This window comes from Mesoplodon bidens, assembly GCF_964165515.1.
Source record: "Mesoplodon bidens genome assembly, chromosome: 3".
NCBI classification, from domain to species: Eukaryota; Metazoa; Chordata; class Mammalia; order Artiodactyla; family Ziphiidae; genus Mesoplodon; species Mesoplodon bidens.
The window spans coordinates 34,086,859-34,106,114 of NC_138178.1; the positions used below are offsets into that span (position 1 = coordinate 34,086,859).

Genomic DNA, 19,256 nt, shown 5'->3' on the forward strand with positions numbered 1-19,256 from the left:
ACCAGCATCAGTGGGGCTTTAAACACACACACACACACACACACACGTTCTGGAGTCTGAGTATTTGGGCTTCAGTGTTTGCTTTGCCACTTAAAATTGGAGTCCTGTGGCATATGCACATTTCAGTTATAGGAGCTCAGGTACGGGTGCTCAGGAGAGGGAAGGGGGAGGAAGCAAGGAGGGGAGGGAATGATCCTGCCTCTCATTTCACACCATGATTTCGATATTATACCACATTATTTACTTGGAATTTGTTATCTGTCTTTTCCCTTTAGAAAGCAAGTGCTCAGTTGTTAAAGTCTTCTTCACGGCTGTATTCTCAGCTCTTAGAACAGGCCCAGTACATAGAAGCACTTCATAAATATTTGCTGGAGGAAGAAGTAAAGAAAGGAGCTGGGACACGGGCTCCTCTTTCCTCGCCAGGTCTCACTTCCCAAAGACCTCTTACAATCAGCCGTGATCCTACTACAGTAAGTCCCCTACATAAGAACCTTCAAGATGCAAACTTTCAAAGATGCGAACATGCATCTGGAACCTGTACCAGCAACGTCAGGCATGAGTGACATTGCAGCTCGCCCTCCGTCTCCTGTTGCTGATGATCCTTCAGCTCTAGCATCTCCCACCTCCTCTCCCTCCTCCAGTCACTAACTCTTCTTGCCAGCCCCTGGATGCCAGCTGTTGTACTGTACTACTGTACTTTTCAAGGTACTGTACTATAAGAGTCAAAATGTTTTATTCATTGTGTTTGTTTTTATGTATTATCTGTGTGAAAAGTATGATAAACCTATTCCAGTACAGTACTATAGAGCTGATTGTGTTAGTTGGGGACCTAGGCTAACTTTGTTGGACTTACGAAAAAATTGGACTTATGAACGTGATCTCGGGACAGAACTCGTTCATATGTAGGGGACTTACTGCATTTACAGTAAGTTTCCAGTTTTAACTGAAAAAAACCCACTCTTCCTGAAGGAAAACTCACTGACTCCAATTGGCTTATCTTTAAGGCATCTGCTTCCGACTTTGGGGTCAGTCTTAGTCCGTTTTCCCTGAAAGCAGAACCTCAGGCAAAGGTGTGTTTGCGAGGAGTTTTTCTGGGAAGTGATGCCAGGAAGCGTGCGTGAAGTTCTGGGGAGTGAGACCAGAGAGAAGGGCAGGCGGTACAAGGTGTGAGTGGAGCTGGCCACAGCTGGAGGCAACTACAGGGCCTTCTGAGGGGCCTGTGAAATGGCATCTCAGAAATGCCCGGCCGGGGTGAAAATGTGAAGCATTTTCCATCAGCTCCTGTTCCCTGGTGGTAAGGGCCACTCCAGAGCACTGACTCCCAGTGTTGCACCCAGTCTTTTGGTTGCATGAACACATGTGGACTGGGATCTTGTGGGTGCCCCACACTGCAGCCTCAGAGGAGCCCTGGGCAGCGAGCAATGGGTACAGTGGAGGCTCTGAGGGGCATGTGTGCAGCCGGTAGCAGCCTGCACAGCCTGCTTGGCATCAAGGGCTGGAGAAAGAGGTGTGGCCAGGAGGATTTGGAGGGGCACGCGAGGGGTGTACCACCCGCTCCCCACCCTCTGGGTGACCTTGGGCAGGTGACAACATCTCCTTCTGCATGCATCTTAGCTTTTCCTCTGCGCAATGAGAAAACTCACTCCCAAATGGAATGGTAAGTGTCTCCTTGTCTTCTGGCAGAGGAGAGCTTTAGATAAGGCGTCATAGAGCACCAGAGATGGAAGACTTGAGAGTGAGGTCCATTAACACCACCTTAGCGCTTATTCACTTCCTCCTGTCCCCAGATCACGCTGTCATCATTTGTAGGGTCATGCTACCCACGTGGTCCCTGAGGCAGGTCCTGCATTTCTGGTCCCCCCTCCCCATCTCCAGCACTGTTGGTCCTTGTGGCAATTACACCAGAAAATGCACGTGATGGGCTTGCGGGGGGAAGTAGGCAGTCACATGCTAGTTTTCCCATCTCCACCCTCTTCCTTCCACCTCCTGTTATAATATCCTGGATATCCCAGAATACCTCTTACACATCTATTTTCCTCCAGTTTTGACAGAATCAGGAGGACTCAGGATTTGTGTGTGCAAGAGAGATGAGAATTCGGTTTCTTGTTGATTTGTTTGCTTGTAATAATGAATCATTGAATGAGACATTTTTTTACTGGAATGCATTTAGGACGGCAGGAGCTTCCAAATTTGAGGGAACATAAAAACCACCTGTGAGTTTTGCTTTGCGAGACCTGCTAAGAAGCTGGAGCCTTGTCTCTCACCCCCAGAGACGTTAATTCAGTCAATCAGGGTGGGTGCCAAAGGGGTCTGCGTCTGCAGTGCCCGCGGGTGATTCTGATGTGGGTGGGTGCTCTCTTTCCTCTGAGAAGCACGGATGGAGTCCCATCCTTTCATTTCATAAGTGAGGAAGTGGAGGCCCGGAAAAGTCAAGGGAGTTTCGGGGACATAGAAGTTAATGACAAAGAGAGGGCTAGAATCCATCTTCTGACACCCCATGGAGAGTCCTTCCCACCACAACAACCTGCTTCCTCTCAGGGGCTGGGTGTTTCCTCCACTCCCCAGGTCTCCAGCACACCCCAGGACAGGCTTTCTGCACTGAAGGAACTAATCATGGGGCTTAAAAAACCAGTGAGGATGGACCTAGAGACTGTCATACAGAGTGAAGTTAAGTCAGAAAGAGAAAAACAAATACCGTATAATATCGCTTATATGTAGAATCTACAAAAATGGTAGAGATGAACTTATTTGCAAAGCAGAAATAGAGTCACAGATGTAAAGAACAAACTTATGGTTACCAAGGGGGCAGGGAGGGTAGGATGAATTGGGAGATTGGGATTGACTTATATACACTACTGTATATATAATAGATAGCTAATGAGAACCTGCTATATAGCACATGGAACTCTACTCAATGCTCTGTGGTGATCTAAATGGAAGGAAATCTAAGAAGGAGGGAATATATGGATACATATAACTGATTCACTTTACTGTACAGCAGAAACTAATGCAACATTGTAAAGCAGCTATACTCCAATAGAAATTAATTAAAAAAAAAGAACCAGTGAGGATATTGGATGAGCAGGCGTGTCTGGCCCAGGAGGACAGGGTCATTGCCTTTCTGTGTCGTCCATTCTGTGGCCGAAGGGCCTCACCGTCACCAGGGAAGCCCTCACAACCTTGAGAAGAACTCCAAACCCGAGAAGTCACTTTAGAAGTTTTGTCAACAAGCATTGGATACTATTTGTGTCCTAGGACTTCAGAGATTTGTTGCTAAATAAAATTAGTTTTTGCTTAGTTTAACAAACTAGAAATTGGTGCTAAAAATATCTTTTATTATCTAAGTAAAAGAATAGGAAGCTGGTCAGCCTCAGACCTCTCACCCTACTGCCAGATCCATGGAAGGAGGAACAACCCCGAAATACTGCTATTGAAAAATTATGGGGTTCCCACAGTCCACATTACCAGAAGGACAGATTTTAAGGAGACGAACTGCCTGAAGAGGTGTGAAAATGAGATATAGTCTGGTGATTTTCCTACTAAATTGAAACAGCTTATCAATGAATTCAGGATGGGGAGTCTTCATACATACAGGTTTTTGCTCTTCTTCTTCTCCTGTTCTTCCAATATAGCCTCCTTTAAAGAAAGACACATATGGTATCAAAAGCTTAGCATCATCGTTAATCATAAATATTCAGAAATGGTTTATGAAAGAAATGACTTATCCAGTATTTTTAATCATAACTTCAATGTCTAGACTTCGTCCAATAAGATTCTATTGATATCAGTGCTTTATATGATAATAGATAAAAAAGGAAATTGGGGAATGGGAAGAAGAGGGGGAGGAGTAAATTATTTAGGTCACTGAAAGGATCTAAATAATTTTTTTCTCAAAAGGGGGCACCATTTAACTGTCTGTGTTGTTCAGTAGATCCAGGTCTCCGAAAGCCTTTGACTGCATTATCTTCTAAGGTAACACTAAAAGCTTATATCCCTCACATATATGTATTTATTCATTTACAAGTTATGTACACGCAACACGGTAGTAATCCATTATGCAAATGAACAAAGATACACACACTGAAATTTCAGAAGGATGAAAGTAAAAAAAAAAGAGAAGTTCCCATATTTTTCTCCAGTACACCATCAGATTGTTTGGTGCATGTTGGAGGCACATTATGTCGCGTCTCGGTGCAGACTGTGGCTGCCCTGGCCTGTGAGCACCGTGGGAAGGAGACCACGCTGACTCTCCCAGCAGAGGGCCAGCGGCTCACGCTGTGAAGGCTGTGATCTGCAGAGCCCTGATTCCTGGCAGCCTGAACAGGCTCGCTTACTCACCCTGATGCTGTTCACAATGGCAGCGGTTTTGCTCTCTGCCGCCTCTGGGTTTCCAATGAGGTAGTCCCAGGCGCAGAACACCCGCCAGCAGAACGTGTAGTTTTCATTGGACGCGCTGGCGAGGCTCATGCGGGAATTCTTAGCCATCCTGCAAAAAAGGACCAGAGAAAACCATAATCTGAAAAGTTACATGCACCTCAATGTTCCTTGCAGCACTACAATAGCCAGGATATGGAAGCTACCTAAATGTCCATCAACAGATGAATGGATAAAGAAGATGTGGCCCATATATACAATGGAATATTACTCAGCCATAAAAAAGAACGAAATAATGCCATTTGCAGCAACAGGGATGCAAATAGAGATTATCATACTAAGTGAAGTAAGTCCGACAGAGAAAGACAAATATCATGATATCACTTGTATGTGGAATCTAAAAAAAGGCTACAAATGAACTTATCTACAAAACTGAAATAGAGTTACAGATGTAGAAAATAGATTTATGGTTATGGGGGGGGTAAGGGGGAGAGGAATAAATTGGGAGATTGGGATTGACATAGACACACTACTATGTATAAAATAGATAACTAATAAGGACCTACTGTATAGCACAGGGAACTCTACTCAGTACTCTATAATGACCTATATGGGAAAAGAATCTAAAAAAGAGTGGATATATGTATATGTATAACTGATTCACTTTGCTGTACACCTGAAACTAACACAACATTGTAAATCAATTATACCCCAATAAAATTTTTTTTTAAAAAGGACCAGAAAGGGTCACCTAAGAACAGTGTCAGGAGCAGGCTCAGCCACTAAGGGGCTGCTGCGAGTCCACGCAGAGCAAGGAGCCCCATCTGGATTCAGCCCCTCTCACGGCTTGTGTCCTCAGCCAACCCCTTTGAACAGTGTGAAAACAGCAAATTCTTGGGTGAGTCCGGTGCACAAGCTCTCCCATCACTGGTGGTCAGGAGGTCCCTGAAGGTGTGTGCATCCACTGCATCTCTGTGCAGCTGTGATTGTGAAACCAAATTCTTTACTCTGAGCTGAATCCATCTCCTTGGAGCCCCTGCCTATTGAAGTAACTACCCCACCTCACGAAGCAGGAGCACTTCGGATCCCTCCCTAACACGACTTTCCCTCAGATGTATGGGAAGGCAGGGGTCACGATCCCGCCTTGGGTGTAAGTTCCCTGTCTTCTAGACCATCTCTCCTGTTAGAAGCTTTTACCACTCTGTCCATCCATACTTCCTGCTCCCGAGTTGACATCCATTTGTCTCTTAAATTGTAACATCTAGCAAACAGCCCGTGTCTTGAGGCCATCCAGAGGCTAAGCTGGAAAGCTTCTGGTGAACTGAAGGTCCTCGAGTCACTGTGCATCTCCCTAGGTTTTTGTTTGATGATGATGATGATGGTGATGATGATTGATCATTTTTAAATCCCAACCCCTTCTACCTGCACTTTGCAAAGATGCCACAAGGGGCAGTGTGATGAAGACGTACTGGTACACACGCATCAGAGGGAAGGAGCAGGTGAGCCAAGAGGGTGGGGGCCCGCTTCTCCTTGGGCTCAGAGCCTCTCTGTCACTCTGCGTTTATCTAGCTCCTACACAGAAGCACAGAACGTAACAGCCGTAAGGGAACCTGGTGATATTCTGAGCCAACCTGCCCATTTTACAGATGAGGCCCCAGCCAGTCTGCTTTCTTTGCACTGCACCCTCCTTTCAATAACCAACTACATGTTTGAACTGCATCACAACACAGACGAGACTGGCCTGTGCGTAATTTGTAACTAGGTCACAGGCAAACGTATAGTCAAAGGAGGATGCTTTGCTTTCTGCAACCTCTGGTCACCTAACCCATCTCGTTCACCTCTCTTTTAGTGCAGTTCCTATGAGACAGGCTGGGACCTGGGACCCTTTGCTGCAGTGCTGCAGTGCTTGCACATGGACACACCTCCCCATGAGCAACAAAATACAAAGAAACTGTATTGGACTAAAAATAACTGCGTGCATGCACACTTGGGTCAAATGCTGGACCCAAAGGATACAAAGAGACCAAAAAAACCCAACTGCCACTTTTGAAGAGCCTGGAGCAAAAACAGTGTGTCCGGAGCAAAAGCAGGGGGCTGCGCATGCCCCCTGCACACACCACCACCTAAGGGGTGGCAAAACACCTAAGCCACCCTTCTGGCCTGACACCTGGACACACACCTACCCGCACCTCATATAAGAAATAAGCTTGCCCCCGCTCAGGGAACAAGCGAGCAAGGGAACCTGTTGTTTGCTTTTGCTCCCTGCTGCTGCAGCAGGGGCCCTAGTAAGGCCTTGATTGAATTTCTTGTCTGGCCTCTAGTCAATTTCTATTGGCTGGGGAAGGCCAAGAACCTTGGTCGGTAACACCCACATTGTCTAAAATGATGTTACCTGGTAACTCTATTTGATTCTTGTCTCTCCAGACCCAACACAGAACCTGGCACAAAGCTTTAAGTGTTCAATCAGTGTTGGTTAAAATGAGCATACATCTCTTTTATCTGTGGTCTCCTCATCTGTAAAATGTGTAGATTTATGCCTTGACTTTACAGGGTGAGTGACAAGATAAAATGAGATCATATGTATCATTTTGGCATGTATTTTGAGAAACTGAACAGACATACTTTTTTAAGAGAATGATGAAGCTGTAAGCAAACACTGCCATCCCCACCAGGAAATAGGCCAAGGGCAGTCGGTAGCCAGCCCTCCCGATCCTTCTCTCACTGCCATAGTAGCCATAGAAGAGGACTGAGTATTGGAGGTAACCCTGCAAAGAGAGCACTCGGTGTCATTTCTGACTCCCAGGTCCCAGAACATTCACCACCCCCCTCGAGACAAAAGTGTGGCCAAGCCTGAACCTCACCCCCAAGGACCAGACGGTGTCCAGATCTTGGGCAGATGCAATGTGCTCCTTGGGGATGGTCTTGCTGGCTGTGCTTCCAAAGGGTTGGCCTGCAATAAGCTGGTGAGAGAGGAAAGGATGTCACACGGTCCTCTGGGTGGGAACGGACCAGAAGAAAAGGGGCCATTGATCTCCATGCACCTCTGAAGATGTTGCACATATGAGATCCCTAGGGGGTGGATTCTGCTTGATACTCATTGATGAGAAATTAATCATGAGTGGGCAGATTTTCTTTTTGCCTGATCGGGGCCTGTCTGGGGGTACTCTCTCTAGGCTAGACATGGCTTCTATGGGTGGATGACTGAAGCCACTGGGTTTCTATAATGGCATGGGACATGGCCCCATTTACTTTACAAGGATAAATTTTAGTTGAGAAGTGGTTTTTATTTTAACACAATGTCTGCAAACTGTCCCATAAGCCAAATCTAGCCTGTTGCCACTTTTTGTGTGGCCCGAGAGCTAAGGTTGGTTTGTGCATTTTCAGATGGTTGGGAAAAAAAATCCAAAGAAGAGTAGTATTTTGTGACACATAAGAATGATAGGAAATTCAAATTTCTGTATCTATAAATAAAATTTTATTAGAATACAGCCACACTTACTAGTTACCTAATGTCTATGGCTGCTTTTGTACTACACAGTAGATTTGAGAAGTTGTGACAAACCATACGGCCCACAAAGCCTAAAATATTTACTCTCTGGCCTTTTGCAGAAAAAGTTTGCCAGGCCCTTTTTTTTTTTTTTTTTTTTTTTGCGGTACGCGGGCCTCTCACTGTTGTGGCCTCTCCCGCTGCAGAGCACAGGCTCCGGACGTGCAGGCTCAGCGGCCATGGCTCACGGGCCCAGCCACTCCACGGCATGTGGGATCTTCCCGGACTGGGGCAGGAACCTGTGTCCCTTGTATCAGCAGGCGGACTCTCAACCACTGCACCACCAGGGAAGCCCTCCATGCCCTATTTTAACACACAGATTATCCTTCCCATGAGGGTAATGAGTGCGGTTGTCTAACCTTCCCATGAGGGTAATGAGTGTGGTTGTCTAATGCTATGGCTCTAAACGTCTCTACTTTTTAACAAATGGCACTTTTAAACTCACCTGAAATAGTTCTTACCTCTGGAATGACAATAAAAGCACCTGTCATAATCGTGAGCACAATATTAATTCCAAATAACCATCTCAAGAATATGAAATAAGAGGCAACACCAGATCCAAAATGACCTAAAGAAAGACAAGATAATGAGAATGGTTTATAGAAAATCCTCCCAGTGTAAGAACTTCTCTGTAAAGCAACACTGTAATTTTTCTTATAGCAGCAGGACATAGACTAAGAATGCCATAATTGTACCTATCAGGGTGTTGTCCCACAATGATCATTTAGAAGGATTAAGATGTTCATTAATGTCTACCAGTCATATACACAGATCCCTAATCCCTAATGGATTACTTTCCCTAATGTCATATTGATTGAAAATGCTTTTATCAAATTTACATTTCACCTATGTTCAGAAGTATCAGCATCTTTTGAGAATTTAATATATTTCTTTGCTATTTTGCATAGTTCTGAAAATTCCAAGGATATTCTAAGGATTCTTCTGTCTTAATTTCAAAAGAAATAACAGTATGTTATATGTTAACATTAACATCTAACATAGTGTTAGATGGGTGAAGGGGTTATGAGAATTCTCTTTGTCACTTTTCCATACATCTAAACTTATTCTAAAATAAAAAGTGTAGTTAAAAACAAATTCCTATTGAAAAAACAAGGGGGCATAGAATAAGTTGGATTGGGATATGGGTGACACTTGTGATGATTTTCTGGAGCGAGTGGACTTGTATCATACTTTGGAAGAATAACGTCTTGAAATTTTATTTCAAATCTAGCTTATGTTTCATAATAGGTAGGAAAACACAAAACATCACAAAGAAAACCAAAAAATTACCTATTGCAAGGTTACTAAATTAAAATCACTACCAGAATTACTTTCTAGTAAATTTTTAGGGGAACCCTCCATTTTCATTCTATATGTGTATTTTTTTGGTATAAAATTGGCATATCTCTATAATATGCATCTTGAGCTATCAATATATTATGAGCGTTTTCTCATACAAAATATCTCCCTATAAAATGAATTTTATTGTTCCAGCAAACCAATTTTACATAATTGATTTAACTTATCCCCCACTACTTGACACTTAGGAAGTTTCTAACTTTTCACTAAGGTAAATAATCCTGCAAGAATCAATTTCTGTCTAAGGTCAGATTTCCTGGAAGCAGAGCCTGAGAAAAGGGTTCAGCTAACATGATACAATGAGGAAGTGCTCTCAGGATAAAAGGGGTGAGGGAGTCAAGGGAGGTCAGGGGAAAGAGCTAAGCAAAGATGTCATCTCAGCTGGAGCCCAGCTTAGCCTCATCCCATGGGGAGCTCTGGAGAGCAAGTTGCATCATAGAGTTGGTTCCACTTTGAACAAAAAGCTGGACTTGAATACCCCTTTGTCATTGCCTCTAGGCTACCCAGTGGGTCTGGGGGAGCAGGTGACGAGTGCCCAACATCTGGAACAATGTTGGCCAAGGTTCATCCTCTAGAGAAGACAACTATGAGTCATAGAAGCCAACACTCAGAGCAGCTGAGAAAAGGTGGACCAGCCAAGTAAAGGGATCTGGGCTGGGCACCAAGTGTGTCCACACAGCCTAGTGCATTGATTTTGTCGTGGCTGTTGTTTTCTCTGGTTGTGAAGGAGTGGAAGAGTTCTATCAAAGAGTATAAACATTTTGATGACATTTGGTCCAAATTATAACTTTCCCCTAGAAATATCATCCCAATTGACATTTCCACCAGCTGGTATTTAATTCCACTTCAATGTTGAAAACTTCCCCCCCACCTCAATTTTTCCATCTTTTAGATCTGTTTATTTTTTATATATGTAAAATTTCTTTTATGTATAGTTGAATACAACAGTACTTTCCTTGATGATTCCTTCTTTACTTTTATAATTTGACAGGCTTCCATTTGGAGATCACATTACTTATATTTCTTTTAATTCTCTAATGGCTTCCTATTTTCTATTTAAATATTTAATGGAACTTTAAAATGAAAGCTCTAATGTTATTCTTTAAAACAGTTGAATTGTCCCAGCATCATTTATGGTGCTATGTTACACTGTTTCAATTCTTGTAGCTTTTATAATATATATATATATATATATATATATATATTTTTTTTTTTTTTTTGCGGTACGCGGGCCTCTCACTGTTGTGGCCTCTCCCGTTGCGGAGCACAGGCTCCGGACGCGCAGGCTCAGTGGCCATGGCTCACGGGCCCAGCCACTCTGCGGCATGTGGGATCTTCCCGGACTGGGGCACGAACCCACGTCCCCTGCATCGGCAGGCAGACTCCCAACCACTGCGCCACCAGGGAAGCCCCTATAATATATTTTAACATTTTGGTTTTACAAGTTCATTTGAGTTTTTCCTTTTAAAAAAGTTTTCAATTAGTTTTTTTTTTTCATATGAGTTCATTGTTTTGAATATAAAAAACATTGCATGGAGAATTTTATTGGCATTGCATTCAAACATAAACTGATATTGAGAAAATCAACACCTTCCAAATATTAAATCATTCTATGTCTCTTCACAAGACTTTTAAAAAATCCCGTGGTCCAATTTTAGTTTCATTATTTCAGACTTCTGGTTATATTTATTCCTGGTCTTGTGTGTTGCATTTGTGTGTTTGTACTGTGTGTGTGTTTTTAAATGGGACTGTGACTGATTTATTTTTTAGGATATTTTTCTAAATGATTACAATCACTTCTCTCCAAATGCAAATTTCTGCATTTTTGTTTTGCAATTGCCCATGTTATCCTTTTATTCACCTACACAGTTTTCCCCTCTATCCTTTTGAGTTTGTATTGTGTCTAAGGCATGAGCTGACAGAGAACTGAAGAGCCACAGTGGAACGTGGGACCGTTTTTATCCCGGGAGGTGGTGGGGACAGGCACTGTGTCTTCCATCTCCACGGACCCATGTCCAGCCTAGGTCGGCACTACGTGTGCAAGGGCCCCTGGCTGCTCAGTGTAAGGTCTGGGACGTACCAGACCTGTCTCGGGCCGCACTGCTGTCTGGCTACTGGCACCGCATCCCCGCCCCATTCCTCCAAGTGCCAACACTTACTCTCGATTTTCTTTATCCTCATTTCCCAGGGGATGAAGATGACCACAAAGTTACAGGCCAGACGAGCAAACTTCCGCCACAGCTAGACAGGAGGGAGCAGGATTAGAGGACTTGACATTCGTGAGGACGGCAATGCCTTTGTGGAACCAGGGTCCTAAATGGAGGCGAGGCCCGCAGACACACCAGTTGATACCTTTCATTATGATTTCACAGGCCTTTAGGGAGCCCTAGGACCAAAGCAGTGCTTGTCTTCTCTGGGCTCCTGCCCAGGTGAAGTCTCCTGTTTAGGGCTCTGAGCTGCGGTGTCTGTACTGAGGTGCATATTTTCTAGGGTTTCAGCCTGCCTTATTCACACCATTCCTGCTGTGAGGACTAAGAACAGGTAAAACTACTTGAGGAATGATGTCCAAATACACCCCCTTGGTCCCCTTCAGGAGTGGGGCTCAGGAATCCACATGGCTCACAAACTCGCCAGTGATTACAGTTCCCGTCCCTATTTTAAGGACCAAGAGCCTAGAACATATCCTGAAAATGAGCCCCATTGTGTGCCTCCCATCCTGCAGCTGGAGCTCATCTCCCATCCTCTCTCCTAGCCAAAGTTGCCAAAATAAGGTCTGGAAATTTGTCTTGGATGTTTAAGACACAATCGCCAAAAGTTCAAAAATCTTTTTTTTTTTTTTCTCAAAGGAGAATAAAGCAAAATGTGAAAATGTGCCCTGACACTGGGCTTTCTCTCCCACAACATTAGCAAGTGGTTCATTTTAACACACAGACAATGTGGGTTTGTGTTGGAAGCAAATGATATCATTGCAGAAAGAAGGGTTACAAATGTAATTACAACCTTCTGAACTATAAGACAGTACGTGGTCCTGATGCAGACATGCATGATTATGTTATCCTGAATATGTCTGCTAAGGCCAAAACGGCTGCTTGTAAATGAAAATCTATTTGAATGTTATCAGAAGTTGGAATTGTTCACTTTCTGCTTATGATTTAAGACCCAACTCAAATACAGCTACTCCCATGGAGACCTCACACAGATTCTCTGTAGCCAGAAATACATTCTTCCATCTGTAAACTTCCCCAGCTATCATCTGGTCTCTGATAATGCTTATCACATCCTAGCTTATATTGCCTTTATATTGTTCACCTGGCTTTTTCTCCTCCAGCGTTGAGAGGAAGACCATGGCTTTCTGATTTTTCATCCTCTACAGCATACAGAGGCAGAATGCCCAGTATCCTTTGGCGAGGGTTTGGTGTTGAAAGCATTTGAGTTTCTGGTCCATTGTAAAGTCGTTAAGAGGAAGAAGCACTGGGTGGAAGGCCAGAGACCTGAGTTCTAGCTCGACCTCTATCTTACTGTGTGCCCTGGCAAAGTTATTTTCTTTCTTTGAGATTCAATCTCCTCATCTGTACAAGAAGAAGTAGGAGTCAATCAGTGGGTTTCAGGGTGCTCTTTGAATTTAAATTTCGATTGAATTTCAGTGGAAACTTCAATACACAGAACCCACTAAAGCAGAGTAACTTCTGTAGGTAAGAGATGCAAAGCCTCCTTCCCCAGCCTCTGGTGATCATTTGAGAACCCAGGGACCCCAAACTCAGTTTAAAGGGCACTGGACTGAATGACGCCCACCCCAACACTCATTCTGATGAGGAGAATCTACACTAGCAAGGAGCTTCCTAGAGGCAAATATCATTGAAAAACACGATTTATTGATGACCAAGATTCGGTAAGGCATGGGGAAAAACACCACACTTATCTGACGATTTGCACTGAATCTCTATGGCAAAAGCCTTGAAACTTTGGAATGAATCATGATTTTAAGAGCAAAGTGCTCAGCCATAAAAAGGAACAAAATTGGGTCATTTGCAGAGACGTGGATGGACCTAGAGAGTGTCATGCAGAGTGAAGTAAGTCAGAAAGAGAAAAACAAATACTGTATATTAACGCATATATGTGGAATCTAGAAAAGTGTTATAGATCATCTTTTTTGCAAAGCAGAAATAGAGACACAGACATAGAGAAAAAAACGTGTATGGATACCAAGAGGGAAGGGGAGGGTGGGACGAATTGGGAGATTGGGATTGACACATATACACTATTGATACTATGTATAAAATAGATAACTAAAGAGAACCTACTGTATAACACAGGGAACTCTATTCAGTGCTCTGTGGTGACCTAAATGGGAAGGAAATCTAAAAAAGAGGGGATATGTGTGTAACTGATTCACTTTGCTTACAGTAGAAACTAACACAACATTGTAAAGCAACTATACTCCAATAGAAACTAATTAAAAAAAAGAAAAAAAAATAAGAGCAAAGTGAACACAAAATAAGGCAAAACCAAAAACCAAACTCGGAAGAAAACAGGTCCTAATGGTTATGGCCTGTGTTATTGAGTTTTGGTAAGGGCTTCTAAGAGCACCTGAAGCAGATGTGTTCTAACAACATGTGCAACCGTTTATGAAAAGTGTGTTCATCCAGAATGTGTACTGAGCACCTACACTATGTTTCCAGTACCGTGGATGCAAATCGTGAACAAGACGTGTGAGATGTCAGCTGATGTGGAGTTTGCATTCATGTCGAGGGGAGGCACCCACAAAGAGTTCAATGCCACATGGGACACAGGCCATTAGGACTGGGGGGATGGCTCTTTGAAACAAAGGGTCAAGGAAGGTCTATCTGGGGAGGTCATACTTGGGCTGAGACTTGAATGAAAATGAGTCAATATTTCAAAAAATAATAAATTGGTAGAGGAGCTGTCTAGGAGGGGAGAATGGCCAGTAGGAGCCTGTGGACTAGCATGAGCTGGGCATTTTACAGAAGAGAATAAAGGAGAGACGAGTGAGATGAGGTCCAGTAGTTAGGTCATGGCCAGATCAGGTGGGTTAGAGGAAGGAGTTTGGATTTGATTCTAAGTGTAATGAAACTCTGTCTATCTATCTATCTACCATTCATTATTATTATTATTTTTAAAAATAAGTTTATTTATTTTTGGCTGCGTTGGGTCTTTGTTGCTGCACGCGGACTTTCTCTAGTTGCCGCAAGCAAGGGCTACTCTTTGTTGCTGTACGCGGGCTTCTCATTGCGGTGGCTTCTCTTGTTGAGGAGCACGGGCTCTAGGCGCGCAGGCTGCAGTAGTTGTGTCTTACGGGCTCTATAGCGCAGACTCAGTAGTTGTGGCACACGGGCTTAGCTGCTCCGTGGCATGTGGGATCTTTCCAGACCAGGGATTGAACCCGTGTCCCCTGCATTGGCAGGTGGATTCTTAACCACTGCACCACCAGGGAAGTCCCTATCATTCATTATTTTAATTAAAGGATGGCATGAGTAGTTTACTGTATCAAAGGTTTCCCTGGCTCCTATGTGGAAGAGAATGGAAGATGGCGGGACATGAGTGGAAACACGTAGATCTGTTATGAGGCCAGTCAGTCTATACACCATCGTGGGCAGGTACCTTTAGCCTCTGCACAGAGGAAGAGTTCTTGCCAAATCATGCCATGACGGCTCTTAGGAAGGATGACGTCCCTTGATGGTATCGTGTGAGATACCAAGGACATAGACTATTAGAACTAGAAGACATTTTAAGAATCAAGCATGAAAACCTCATCAGGTTCCAAGTCATTACCCAGAGCAGGGAGACAATGGCAGAAGGACCTAGATGTCCTGACCCTTGGTGTCTGGTGTTCCATGTGCCCAGGGTAGCATTTCTGCCTATGTGACTCCTTGGGTCCTGGTGGTCTCACATGCTCAGACCTTGCTTTCTTATGAAACATAGAAATCAACTGGTGCTAAAGGCAGATTGTCTGTAACAAGGTGTTTTCCTGCTGGAATCAAGGAGAAACCCATGTGCACAGAGGATGCAGGTGGGAAACAGTGGGAGGGGCTCCAGAGGATGACTTGTGTTCTGAAACAGTGATTCCTAAGAGAGGATAGAGTGGCAGCCCTGGCGAGTGGTGATCAGCATCTCAGTCGTGGGAATATGGGAGAAAGTGTACAGTAGTTATATTATACAAAATTTACTATTTGAAAAACGAAGTTATCATCTTTCTAAGAGAAACCAAAGACTGTAAATAGAGACAAAACTCACTGGACTGCAGGCAATAGCTAGATAGCTTCTGTTTTCTCTACTTTGGAGGGGCTGCTGATCCTCAGGGGTCCATATTAAAATTTCCAGTGTAGGGCTTCCCTGGTGGTGCAGTGGTTGAGAGTCTGCCTGCCGATGCAGGGGACACGGGTTTGTGCCCCGGTCCGGGAGGATCCCACATGCCGCGGAGCGGCTGGGCCCGTGAGCCATGGCCGCTGAGCCTGCGCGTCCGGAGCCTGTGCTCCGCAACGGGAGAGGCCACAACAGTGAGAGGCCCGCGTACCGCAAAAAAAAAAAAAAAAAAAAAAAAATCTAAATATAAAAAGGTAGAGGAATGATGTTCAGAGTGAGAAAGGGGAAAACCAAAGGGTCAGGAAGACATGGTGGGAGGATGGTTTTCTTTGACATTTTGCTGTGTCTCCAGAGGGCAGAAGACACTGTATCTCAGCCATCTCTTTACCCTGAGTGCCCAGCACAAAGCTTGGCACATGGATTAAGCCGAACTGCGTTGAACTGCTTTCTGCAGGACCATTGGTAAAATGGAAACGACTGGGGCAGCTGTGTCTGTTAAGTGCAGGCTGAAAACTTTGGGACAATCTGTAGGTAAGACTGAACATTTGGATCACTTTTCTCATTTAAAAAACTATGACTCTTAAGAATTCAGTCCATTATTAACTTACACCTTTAATCCACTTTGAGCTCACTGTTACTAAATGCCCTAGGACTTTTTCATTGTTATATATGTTACAGGTTGTCTGAACCCAAGTGAGAGACCTTACATTATTTCCGATATTTTTCCATAGCATTTCATACAGTTTATTTAGAGAAAATGAGAGAGCTTGGTAGCACATATGCTTATCAAAAGATAATTTTGTTTTATATATTTATTCCATAAGCTCCATCATAGTGTGACAGGAATAAAGAGTTATGGATAATTTTGATCATAGGAGTGGATTAGCGTCTTCAGGCAGATTCTGTGAAAAGTAAGAAGAAAGAAAGCCAAGGCAGAATCTTGGGGATTCTTTGATATTTTAGAACTATTCAGTTATGCAAAATTTATGACCAGCTTTAATTTAAATTTTACTAAGAATATTTTTTGTTTCAGAGAATCTAAAAAGAGTGTGTCTGTCAGTTTTTGTCTGTTAAAATAATAAACTTGAAAAAACTACAATATTCAGCATTAGTGGAAATACTATGAAGACAGCAAATTCGTTCATTGTGGATGGCAAAGCTTTTGGAAAATAATTGATTAGTATTTATCAAGAGCCAAAAAAACATGGATCATACTCTTTTCTACAGAGGACGTAGTTTTGACATTTATCCTAGAAAAAGAATTTTAAAAGATAGGAAAAGTCATCTGTGCAAAGACAGTCTTTGCAGGGCTGTTAATACTAACGAAAAATTAGAAGCTATTTAAGGATCACCAGCAGGCACGTAACTAATTAAATTAATAGACATTTTTCTGATGGAATATTACAGAAATAGAAACAATAGGTATAAAAACTACATAGCAACATGGAGAAAAATCCTTGTTATGGTGTTAAAAAAAAAAGCAAGACAAAAATATTTGTATACTCTACTTACTCTGATGTGAAAATAATATATACAATGGCTGAAATGTGAAATTTTGAAAAAGATTCTATCTTGGGAAGTAGGGGATTATAGTAGGAGAAATGATTTTTTCTTTGTCTTGGAAACATTTATGAAAACTATTGGAATGTCTATAAACAGATAATTTCAATGTATACTAAAGTTTAACGGCAAGTAACTGAATGGGAAAAATAACAAACAAAAATCTTAGCATTGTATTATAAAATGAACATTGGAATATGCCCGTAACTTTCTCATTATGAAAAATACAGTAAGTCCCCTACATACGAACGAGTTCCATCCCGAGAGCACGTTTGTAAGTCCAATTTGTTCGTAAGTCCAACAAAGTTAGCCTAGGTACCCAACTAAAACAATCGGCTATATAGTGCTGTATCGTAATAGGTTGATAATACTTTTCACACAAATAATACATAAAAAACAAACACAAAAAATAAAGAAAATGTTTAATCTTATAGTACAGTACCTTGAAAAGTACAGTAGTACAGTACAACAGCTGGCATCCAGGGGCTGACATCGAGTGAACAGGCAAGAAATAAAGATACTGTACTACTTTATACAGCATTGTATAATAAAGTACACAAAAGCACAACCACTTGTAGAGGATGCACGCACATGACGGTATATGCCAGATACATAAACTAACTTATGTGGTTGGACATGTGAACGCCCATTCGCATCTTTGAAAGTTCTCAAATTGAAGGTTCGTATGTCGGGGACTTACTGTACAGTGAATGAAACCTACACACATGGGTGGGCTTAACTCAGGAAAGAGGCTAGATGATTCTCCCAAGGGCAGATATAACCTTTTTCTGATGAGTTGGACTTACCCAGGGTCACACCATTTGGTAAGTGACAGCGTCGGGAACTAAAATCCAAGTTTGGGGACATGCAGACCTTCAAGCTCACCATACTGTTCTACAGCTATTAATGATGGATGTTCACAACCTATGCAGTACAGCAACTGCAAGGACAAGTACAACTTCCCGGGCCCGGAGACCACAGGAAGGGTGGGCATGTCCACGTGTGGGCTCTTTACCTCTGCACCTGCCGCTTGGTAGCCTCGGGTCCTGGTCAGCCTCCCCTCAAACTTCAGCACAATGTCCTTCGCTCGCCTGAGAGAAGAAACACTTGGTGGTGAGCACAATTTTATCACCTTGATAATCTTGGCAAAACATGTGGAAGTGCAGCAGGAATAGATAGTCAAACAGTGGTAACCAGAAAACACCCTTAAAATATTTTCTATAACATTTAAATGCATGAGTTCATAGGAAATGACGAGTGAATACTGAAATCAGTTGCAACTGAATTTCTTAACGCCTTGCCCTGATTCTGGCTGTTGGCTGGGTATTATGGGCTTTGAAATCCTGGGATCAGGTACCAGCATCTCAGCTCCTCCACTTAATCTCAGCAGCCTTCCTCCTGCAATTAATTCTTTGGAAGTGAAAGTCAGACCTAGCTCAGAGAATCTGCTTTGAGAAAGGGTGGTGTCTGGTTAATGTGAGCAAGAAAGTTGTGTCTATGTAGCCATGAACAACCTGATTTAGCCCAGACTAACTACGGGCACACTAGCTGACCACTTTGGTGAGTTGACCTGATGGGTCACCTAAATGGCTAATCCTTGAAAATAGACTGAATTCATTAGGATAGATGGTTAAATTCACACTTAAAGAACCACAGGATTAGAAAAAAAAAAAAGTTAATTCCATGGAATGGACTGAAGTCAAAAACTCTTAGGGAAGAATGTCACCTTCAAGGTGACCTCATCTGTGACTACACTGATGAGATCTTCATTAATCCATGGTTGACCACTTAATTATGCGCAGTGTTGAAGAACTGCTGAATCATTCAGTTTGTTAGTTGGACCAGTGTACTGGGTAGGGAGTTCATGCATGTATATACCAAGTAACACCCACAGGTTCCTAGTCTTTAGCTGATGGACACAAGGAACTAGCTGACTTCCTTTTCCACAAACAGTGTGATCGCTTCAGAACATGTCTAACCAGAGTGCTGAGCTTTGAACCTCCCTGCCCTCACTGCAAATACTCCACCTTCATAGCCCTGCCAATGTACTGGCTTCATTCTGGTCAGAACCAGAAATGCAGGCAAGGGTGAGGGT

At 43.0% G+C, this 19,256-nt stretch overlaps 1 protein-coding gene across 1 annotated transcript in view; it reads right to left on the minus strand.

Annotated features, from left to right (window-relative positions):
- Positions 1–19,256, minus strand: part of TMC3 (transmembrane channel like 3) — a gene marked incomplete at its 3' end in the record, with an annotated part of 46,732 nt that overhangs the window by 23,099 nt on the left and 4,377 nt on the right. The window contains exons 3-9 of the mRNA XM_081228457.1: positions 18,177–18,252; positions 11,440–11,521; positions 8,383–8,489; positions 7,236–7,334; positions 6,997–7,139; positions 4,339–4,486; positions 3,593–3,636 (exon numbers count right to left, since the gene is read on the minus strand). Of these exons, the coding sequence (XP_081084583.1) occupies positions 3,593–3,636; positions 4,339–4,486; positions 6,997–7,139; positions 7,236–7,334; positions 8,383–8,489; positions 11,440–11,521; positions 18,177–18,252 (699 nt within the window). The remainder of the gene's footprint in view (positions 1–3,592; positions 3,637–4,338; positions 4,487–6,996; positions 7,140–7,235; positions 7,335–8,382; positions 8,490–11,439; positions 11,522–18,176; positions 18,253–19,256) is intronic.